At 50.8% G+C, this 9451-nt stretch overlaps 4 protein-coding genes across 4 annotated transcripts in view; all 4 read left to right on the top strand.

The window, feature by feature from the left end:
• Positions 1 to 252: 252 nt before the first annotated feature.
• Positions 253 to 861, top strand: CONPUDRAFT_77936 (uncharacterized protein; the record flags this gene model as incomplete). The annotated part of the gene is made up of 5 exons (XM_007777070.1): positions 253 to 373; positions 441 to 590; positions 643 to 653; positions 715 to 729; positions 784 to 861. 5 exons carry the CDS (start codon positions 253 to 255, stop codon positions 859 to 861), a joined length of 375 nt encoding a protein of 124 aa, XP_007775260.1.
• A 1084-nt stretch (positions 862 to 1945) lies between these two features.
• On the top strand, positions 1946 to 3604 carry CONPUDRAFT_159956 (uncharacterized protein; the record flags this gene model as incomplete). Its single annotated transcript, XM_007777071.1, has 2 exons — positions 1946 to 2161; positions 2219 to 3604. The coding sequence occupies 2 exons, from the start codon at positions 1946 to 1948 to the stop codon at positions 3602 to 3604; spliced, it is 1602 nt and encodes a 533-aa protein (XP_007775261.1).
• A 1433-nt stretch (positions 3605 to 5037) lies between these two features.
• On the top strand, positions 5038 to 5988 carry CONPUDRAFT_77938 (uncharacterized protein; the record flags this gene model as incomplete). Its single annotated transcript, XM_007777072.1, has 1 exon — positions 5038 to 5988. The coding sequence occupies one exon, from the start codon at positions 5038 to 5040 to the stop codon at positions 5986 to 5988; it is 951 nt and encodes a 316-aa protein (XP_007775262.1).
• Positions 5989 to 7084: 1096 nt separating this feature from the next.
• The window catches only part of CONPUDRAFT_93831 (uncharacterized protein), a gene marked incomplete at both ends in the record, with an annotated part of 7532 nt that continues 5165 nt past the window's right edge, over positions 7085 to 9451 (top strand). The window contains 7 exons of the mRNA XM_007777073.1: positions 7085 to 7109; positions 7214 to 7440; positions 7483 to 8029; positions 8170 to 8231; positions 8288 to 8562; positions 8671 to 8748; positions 8806 to 8960. Of these exons, the coding sequence (XP_007775263.1) occupies positions 7085 to 7109; positions 7214 to 7440; positions 7483 to 8029; positions 8170 to 8231; positions 8288 to 8562; positions 8671 to 8748; positions 8806 to 8960 (1369 nt within the window). The remainder of the gene's footprint in view (positions 7110 to 7213; positions 7441 to 7482; positions 8030 to 8169; positions 8232 to 8287; positions 8563 to 8670; positions 8749 to 8805; positions 8961 to 9451) is intronic.

The following is a 9451-nucleotide window of genomic DNA, read 5'->3' on the forward strand; positions in this document are numbered from 1 at the left end:
TACATGAGCATATCTTTCCCGCTCTCCACAACAGAAAATGAGACCTCTCCTACAATTTCTGGACATGGCTCGGAGGCCAAGCGTTGGAGCTCAAGCACAGCTCGACAGGGCAAGGGCTTCTGAGCTCCATCGCTGACTCGTGGGAAATAAGATATCAGGCTGCCCCAATGATGTCACCGACTTGGACAGCCCTTGCATATATGCGCCCCTCTCGAAGGTTTTTCTTTCCAACAACCCACTTACAACTTAATCATGGCCGCCCCACAATCAGATTTCACCAAGAACGTCGAGCGTGACCCTCTCGAGCAGAACAAGGCTCAGCCTCCATCAACTGTCGCACAACCCACGCGAGTCGACAGTGTGCCACAGCAGGGTAAGTTCGTTCACTTCCTGTTACAGTCCCCGAGGAAGCTCAATCCCTCCCCTTCTATGTCTATCAGGCTCCACCATGCCTGGTGATGGCTCAGAAGTTCACGACAAGTCATCTGTCGTTCGCGATCCCGCCGAGGCCGAAAAGTTGAAGAATGACCCCAACGTAAACGTTGTCGAGGTACCAGGAGAGAAACCATCGTTCAAGGATCAGGTGTTTGGTACGTCATTTGATTCTGGTTTTGTACGAACTCTTACTGTAAACTGTTCCAGGCTACGCAAAGGTAAGATGATGGAAACGTTGCTCCACAGAAATTACGCTAACTCTGAGGTTCTTCGTTGAAGGTCATTCAAGGCAAGGTGCGTCACACATCCCTTCACTTTCACTGCAGGTCTGATGCTGATTCTACGTAGACTTTAGGCAAACCCAAAGTCCAAGAACGTGGTCACGAAGTTCTTAAAGGAAACGAGGAGGCTATGCCTAGCAAGTGATTGGCATTTCATCCTCACGCGTTATACTGTACCTGTAGCCGGACTGTAGCAACATATTACGTATCGCCTAGTATAATCAATTTACTGTATCTCTTATCTTGTCAGAAAAGTCCGGTTCGAGTCTGCCGGGCGACAACTTCGCAAGATTACAGCTGTCAAAATCTGACGTAAGATCCGGATTCTCCACGTAAAGCGCGCTTTGTCACTTTGAGTTTACCTCTGCATCTCGGTGGCAATCCAACTTGAAGCTCGACGGGTGATTTTGGAATATAATTCGGACTTCTTCCATGTCGACTGACTCAGAGTTCCGAAGCACTTGCTGCCACTCGAGTCTACCCTTTCCCCCGTAAACTCAAGCTTACCTTTCTCTTCGATTGGCTGCTGATGACGCCCTCGCCCTGGTGAGCTTCTCAAATGCGCCTTTTTATGAACACAAATCCGCATCTCATCCTCGTAAGTACGTCTCGATCGCGTCGTCCACGTTGATGGCAAGCACACGATGGGCATAATCAACAGCCTCATGCCCTTCAGTCTGACACTGTCGTATTGCTACTACATACGCTACGCTATCTATAGTCCCCTCCCCTCCATTCATATCCTGCGCATTTATGCATATATCGCGCTCGGCGCAACCATTCAATCGCCAAACGCACACCCATCACGAGTGTCCAAGGCACTGCCTTCCCTTCCTCCTTCAAGAGGGAAGTTTCGCGCAGATGACCTCAAGCTAGCGGAGGTATTTCCGAACGCTCGGCGTGGACGTGTTGCCCTTGGATTTCAGGCTCCCATCGATTTTACCATGGCCTAGCTTACAAGTAGCTCCCTGTGATACATGACACGCAGCACGGGGCCGGATCGACTTGGAAAGGTGGCCAATCACAATCTTTGGATATGCTGTCAACAGCACATGCAGCATCGCTGTCCTGCTGGCTTACTGCTAGCCGCACAAGAACGTTCCGATGTCCGTAGCTGGGCAGTGGCAACGACAAGGACCCATAAAGTTGCAATCGGGTTGGTGGTTTTCGCGCTCCCGAAATCCACAGGCTGTCGACCCACCGAGCTCTTCGCAAAACGAGATATAATTATGGAGAACGCGAGTGCGCTACATATCCCCGAGCTTGTGCGGCTCATCGCGCAGATGTTCGATATGCAAAGGGACACCGCTGCTCTCATTGCCACTTCCCGCTTCTTCTACCGGGTGGCGTGGGATCTCCTTTGGAGACACATTCCAAGTCCCCTCACCGTTCTTTCTGTCCTACCCTCCGAGACCCTTGTCAGTAAATCCGGGCATTTGGGCGAGGTATGTAGGTCAATATCAGAACTGTCTGCGCCCTAATCTGACGGTTGCCGTCCGTAGACTCTCAGCATCTCGCGTTATCTCCGAGACGACGAATGGGAAAGACTGGGGAAACTCGCGAGCTGCGTACAGGCTATTGGTACCTCCGAGTATCCTCCTTCTCCACATCCGCAAGATATCTCGGGGACCTACCTTCTCGAGACTCTCCACAACCCCCGTTTCATCTTCCCAAAATTGACTGAAGTTCACTGGCACATGGATCTTGCCCATTCCTACGAACTTCTCGTCAGACTTCTCAACCCATCTCTCTCGACCCTGGCCATCCACACCTATCCTCAGCCCGACACATCAATCTCCGCACTTCCTCTTCTAGTTCCGAGGCTGCAACATTTCACACTCGGCGCCGAGGACGAGGACCCAGCCCCACTCTCTTCCGCCCTAGTATCTTGGAACGAGCTTCGGAGTGTACAGTGCGGCGCAATCGATGCTCAGGCCATGTGGCATCTCGCAGTATCCACCCAGCTCGAGTCTGCGCACTTTGCCGTGCACCCAAGAGGCGTCGACGCGTTTAGCAGCCGCCTGGCATCGAATCCGCCCTCCAATGCTATTTCATTCCCCCAAGCCTCTTACCTACGATTTGTCCATTATCCTATGCACGAGGTCGGCAACGAGCCACACCAGCCGATCCTCACGAAATTTCTCGGCTGTATCCGCATCGCGCCAGTTACACTTGAGCTCGAAGTTTGGCCCGTCTTATGGCCAGATTCGATGCTCAATCTCTTCACCGCAATATCGCAGCACTGCGACCCGGGCCGTTTATCCCGGCTCGCTGTTTTCGAAGTCCCGAATGAGCCATACAATATTTACACGGATGAAGAGTATGCGCTGTCATTCCACGACCTCGCTCCGCTTTCGGCACTTCCCAATCTCGCCAATGTCTCTTTTGATACGCGAAGGCGCGTAACGCTGAACGACGAGCAGCTCTTAGCGCTCGCTCAATTCTGGCCTCAGCTCGAAGAGCTCAAGATAAACGAGACGACGGGCTGGGGATCTCCACATGTCCCCCATGTCACGTTCGGTGGTCTCCGGGATTTTCTACAACTAAGGCCCAGGCTGAGGTCGCTCGCTCTCGCTCTGGACACGACGAGCATCGAATTCATGGACTTTGACAATGCCAAGGTGCTGGACACCGAGTTGGACGTCTTGGATGTCCTTGACTCTGTTCCCGTGGCCGAGCAATCCGACGCGGTTGCCTCTGTTTTGTGTAGGATTGCTCCGCGTCTGTCGTTTCTCCATTCATGGCAAAATGACCTCACAGTTTTGGATGAAGCAGAAGACTCGGAGGCTTGGTGGGACGATGTTGTACTAGCGATTCGTATGCATAGGGCTAGAGCGAAAGATGATAGACCACGGGTTCTAGGCTGGACTCCTGAGTCGGGGAAGTAGGTGTCGGCGAAGGTGATATCATTTTCATTTATATACAGTATGTCAAGACTTGGTCAAGACTATGCTTAAGTATTGTGACTACGTGGGGTTCCGCTATGAGCCCATGCTACATAGTCCGGTTGAGTGCTTATTAAACCGAAGGCAGTAGGCAATTCCTCAGTGCTGCAAGACACTTCACAACTCATTTTCTAAGTATAGGTATCGTGATATGATATCTTTGGATAGCGCCCGTACGAGCGTGCGCCATTGACGCGGATGTCTCGAAGATCACTCTAATTACGGTGACACCAAAGAACCAGGCCACTCAATATTGTGTTGAAATGCCGCCTCTTAAACACGTGTTGTCTATGTCTTCTAGGCAGTGGCAGCGCTTGGAAAATAAATCATCCCGATTCTCACGTACGTCGTCGTCCGTCTTCGCAGGCCATCATTCCGACATCGCATCTCGGTGCATGTGAGTGAAATTTGTGGAGATACACATGCACCCATAGGTACGCCAAAGCGCCCTGACAGATTGTGCCTGCCCTATGGCCCCCTTCTTCCATCTTTGAGTTGATGCAGTGCATGGGTTGTGATTATGCAATCTCGGCTGTCATCCTGACAGATCTTCTATGCCTCCGTGAAACTCCATCGATCGCGTAGGTGGCATTCGGGTTGGCTTGTCGACTGGGTAGTTGGAAACCCTGAGGCAGCGGCAAGTAGGACAAGCGTGATAATCAATTCCGAGTGTCTATCTCGACAACCAGCAAGACCATCTTGGGGACTCGGAAGGACGGCGGAAATTTTGGCAGATTTGTTGATCTGAAACACTTCCTATATCAATAAATGTGGTTAGCACCGGACGCACTGTGTGATTGATCTGTGATGACTCATAATAGTTGTGGGCGGCTGTATTTTCATATTTGACGTTATAATATCTCTTGATATATCGAACGACCTTACGCGTTTCCATGCCTGGATCGGAAGATCAGCATGGGGATTTTTCTCACAAATGGCTGCTCCTATCGTGAACTAGCTATTCTACGGAGAATTGCATCGTTGACGGGTGGGCTCATCCACAGGTTCACGATGGCCAAGCACGCGGGTAGGGCGGAGGGTCGTTGAATTTCGCAACCTTCTATCGGCAGCGGCTTACTTCGGCTCGCCTGATATGTCATCCACAGACCTCCGACATCAACGATGCTGTCGCTTTATTTGTTGGTTTGCTTCTTTTCTATGTATGACGGTGGCATAACACAAGAGAAAAGTTCCAGCCCTGGTGGCTTTCCACCTGATCCAGCCATCATGTGGTCTTCGGCGGCCCTGGTGGAGGTCGATTTGCCACGCCTTTTCTTGAGGATCAAGCGACCCTTCCTGCGAAGGAGTATAAGATACGGCATGTTCGCGAGGTTTTCGACATTGTAGCCTTCCTTTTTCTTCTTTCCATCCTAGCCATGTCCGCTCAGCTCCAAGCCCTCGCTCAGCAGCCAATCCTCGACACTGCTCACCTTGACACAAACTCGCTCCTCTGGGTCCTTCGCAACTCCGCCGCCCACACTGCCAAGGTCTACGTATCAGCCAACACCACTACTGCATTCACGTCGCAGGAAGGCAATCCTCACCGTATCCTTCAGGCGACTAGAAATATTGTTCTATCCCACGACCCCGTTGATGACGAGATCTTCGACAGCAATTATCTCCCCATGCTCGACTTTCTCAATTCTGTTACCATGCGCCCGCATCACCTGGCAATACATGTACCCCACCGAAATGGGGAGCACAGCCCCGTGGACCAGCTCGTCAAAGTCATCACGCTTAGCGTTGACCACGACGTGCTCAAGCGACTGGAGATCCGCGAGTACCCCGACGAAGAGCTCGACGTGTACCTCGACGAGGACGGCGCATTGACCAGATCCACGTTGAACGACCTCGTCTGCTTCCGTTCGCTCGAGTCCCTCAAGGTAGACACTCGCCGCTTGGCCGGGTTTGACGACGGGTCCTTCCCACAACTCCTCGTCGCCTGGCCGCAACTCACCGAGCTGCAGCTCAACGCGAACGCGGGGTGGGGTACAATTAGATGCGCGCCGAAATTGACTCCCAAGGGCCTCGCAGTGCTGTTGCGGAATGCACCCAAACTTAGGTCGCTCGCGGTCGCCATTGACGGCGAGCGAATCGCGGACGTTACGCAGCCATGGCCAAAGTCGGACCACCCGCTGGAAGCGCTTAACCTGTTAGACTCGGTTTGTCCAATGGACCCTATTAGGCAGCGGATGTTGGCGGAGCTTTTGAGAGGAGTTGCTCCTCGTGCTCGACTTTTGGAGGCGTACAACGGAGAACTCACAGTGTTATACGAAGGCCCTGAACAAGGGGCGGCCTGGCAGCAGGTATTCCAGCTCATGGGGTGAGCCGGATAGATGCCTGGCTATATCTCAGTGATGATAAATTAAATAAATCAAGATTCTGTTCTAAGTGTTATTATTACTATTCACTATGAGGAGAAAAGGATATGAACATGCCTCGAGAGCCTTCTAGACGCGGTCTACGGAAGGAGGGATCTACTAGCAGTGAGCTATCAGCATGTAACGCTCACTACAAGCTTTCGATAGGTATCATTGAACCGATCACGTTGAGAACGCGTGTGGTAAAATTTCGCACTGGCAAAAGTAGTTAGAGTAAGATGCAGTTGTCCACGTGGCACTCATGGCAAGTCAAGAAACAGGCAGTCGAGAAAATGAAGAGCAGTTTAAGCTCCGCTTAATATTCCGCCTAGAAACCCCGGTCGCAACCAATAGAAAGCGCTGGCGCTGAGAAACCCCTCCAATTCATCTGTCTCATCCCCTCATCCCGATGCATAGCAGGTCAATGGCATTGGTATTTTTCATAATAGAGGTGATGAGTGAGTACCAAGGCTTCTCAGGATTCCCGTACTGACCTTTCTCCCATCACGGCGACCCCCCTAGTACCTTTCTGATGATGGTGTTCAAGCTATTCTCACCAAGATTTCATCACCTCAGCGGAGCATCATGTTGGTAAGGTCTACGCACGGCTTAAATATCTCAGGGCCACAGCATGAGAACTCAGTCACAAGATTGATGATCACTGTATCCACCCTTTCTTTGCATCAAACGGCCGGAGAACAGGGCTGAATGCCATTTGTCCGTCGGAGCTCGACGTTCCCCTCATCAATGATCCTGAAATCTTCTAAAAGAGCTGCAGACCGACCTACATCGACTGTAACTTCCCTCCATCGAAAGCTCCAGATGTCTTGCCAGTATTTTGACCACATCGTATCTGACGGTCCCTCTGGACGGCTGTTGGAGGATGAAACACTCTACGACAGTGTAACACTTGTAACATCAAGAGATAACCGCTCACAGGACCGAAATTTGCAAGACGGAGCACAGTGTATGTCTTTTTCTTCGGAAAATGGAATAAAAGGTGCGACGTCACTAGCACCCCGTCGTCTTTGCTTGAAGTTTCGGTTCCTGGCCAGGTTCACCAATGTCCGTTGTTGAAAAGTTGCCTGGTACGTTAACAAGGGTCGTAACTAAAGCTCAGCGACGATATTGTCTCATCATGTCTTCCTATAACCATGGCATCCGCCCTGTTAAGCAGAAATCACCATTTCAGGTTGCTCGAGTCCAAATGCAGCTGTATTTGGTTTGAGCATCCTGGGTTTGCGGTGGTTGTGTCATCTACTCCACTTCTTCATGATTGTCCTTCATTCCGTGTTAATTGGGATATACATTCCCTATCGAGCTCGACGCTTAATCGTACCTGTTACCCAGGACCGCTGGTGGCTCCCGACGGCCTTGAGTGTCTCTCTTCAAGCCTTCTATACTGCACGTATTCTATCTGTTTCTCTATGCCTTCATTCCAAGTTCTGAGCAAAGAAACAGATATATGGGACGGTTTTGGTGGCGCTTATCCAGCATCTTGGTCTCATTTATATATTGGAACAAAAGCAGAAACTTACAGCTCTCGCAGACGCTTCGAGTGCATGGTCCGGACTAGGGAGTGCCATCGCTGGCCTTTGGAACAACGCTCGTCTGCCTGCTCATATGGCATCATCTGCGCTCATCACTATCTATCTGACGTGTACACTTGCGCTTCACGTTGTTGGTAGCAGTGTTATGTCACTTGAAGCCTTCAACGATACAATAGCTGTCCATGTACCAACCAAGACGTCTTGGAGTGGCTCCAGTGCTGCCTCGCTGGAAGAAACTTTCGATGGTAGTGGACTAGACTGGCAGACGATCGACGAAATCGTACCTGGAATGGCACATATGGATTCGCTTACTGTCCAGGGACTCAGCGGCCCGTCAGTATATGACACTGTTATCCAGCCCAGCATGGCGATGGGCATTGCTCAAGTGAACGCTAGTACGATCAGTTTTGAGTGCGGTCTCATACCCAGTAGAAACCTGTCCGTAACCTCGAACACAGGTAAATTTGACCTTGTCGGGAATCTCGGGTCAACACAAAACACCCTCATGGATTACACTGTTCCATGTAAGACGCAATTCGCCGTGAAGCGGGTATTTTCATCGAAGAGTGCTGACAGGGTCTGATTCACCAATGAACAGGGGTAGATCAAGTCCTACTAAGCGAACTCAGCGCGATGGTCGCAGGGTCAGGGGAACTGGCTGTGAGCTTCCTTCGATTAGATTGACCTCTCGCTGATCAACTATCTGCATAACATAGATTGACGTCTTATACATGCTGACTACAGGTCTCGCGCCTTTTGAATCCGCCTCAGCTGTTGATGACTATGCTGTGGCATTAAACTGGTCCTACTGTTCGGGAGGCGGTTGTCCCAATGGGATAATGAATAAAGAAGTCCGGACTTTCTTTGCCGGATGCTCTATGTCCGCTACATCAGAGATCGTGAGCTTGGATGTGCAAACCAACGTGCTCCAGATCACATCATCAAAAGCGAGGGATCAGCAAGGGGCATGGAAAGAGCTTCCAGAAGGCGGGTACCAGATAGACACAGCGTCCAACGCAACGGTCAGACCAGGCTATTGGGTAACGTGTATGATTCTCTTTCTGGGATACTTATCTCAGAGTCATTTCCAGCTCGATAGCGCTCTACGCAAGGCACCACAGTCAAACACCACAATCCACGGCATGAGTAGTGACTACACGATACCGTTGATGGACTAGTAAGCGGAAAAACACGTTTTCATACCATTATGATACGTCTAAGATGGTTTTTTTAGCTACCTCATGCAGCAGCTAGGCATAGATATTGCGGGGGCTCCTTACCAAATATCCAAAGTGTACAACCAAGGGCCACCCGAGCCAACATATGTTCTCAACGTGACAGACCTAGAAGACGCGCTAGCAGAAATGGTAGCTGCAATGCTATGGACCGGTATTTGCCTCGACTTCATGCCTGTATTTCTAACAGAACACTTAGGTTGAGAGAATCACACAGCGGATGAGAGCAGTGCGAGCTGAGTTTTCCTCGCTCGAGTTCGTCTATTATTTATACTACTAGTTTGTAGGGGCTATAGGCCTCCTCTACTTTAGATTACTCATACGAATTCTATGGGCACGGCTTGCCATCGGTTTCAAGTGTAGCTCCGTCCGACTACTAAATTCATTACAACAGGAGTAACCTCAGTCAGCGCGCTGCGGAGAGCACGTGACTTTACTCATGACGCCGAGACTGACGTCGTGTCATTCTCGTCTCGCTTTATTCAACACTCCCCCTCAAACCGTGCTCATGCCCAGGCCAGCCACGTGCGTCTGGTGCCTGTCTCTGGCAAGCGGCTTCGTGAGGATGTCTGCAGTCATTTTTGCAGTATTACAGTACTTAGTTGTTATTTCTCGCGCTTCGACGCGTTCTCGTATATAGAGATG

This window comes from Coniophora puteana, assembly GCF_000271625.1.
Source record: "Coniophora puteana RWD-64-598 SS2 unplaced genomic scaffold CONPUscaffold_19, whole genome shotgun sequence".
Lineage (NCBI taxonomy): Eukaryota > Fungi > Basidiomycota > Agaricomycetes > Boletales > Coniophoraceae > Coniophora > Coniophora puteana.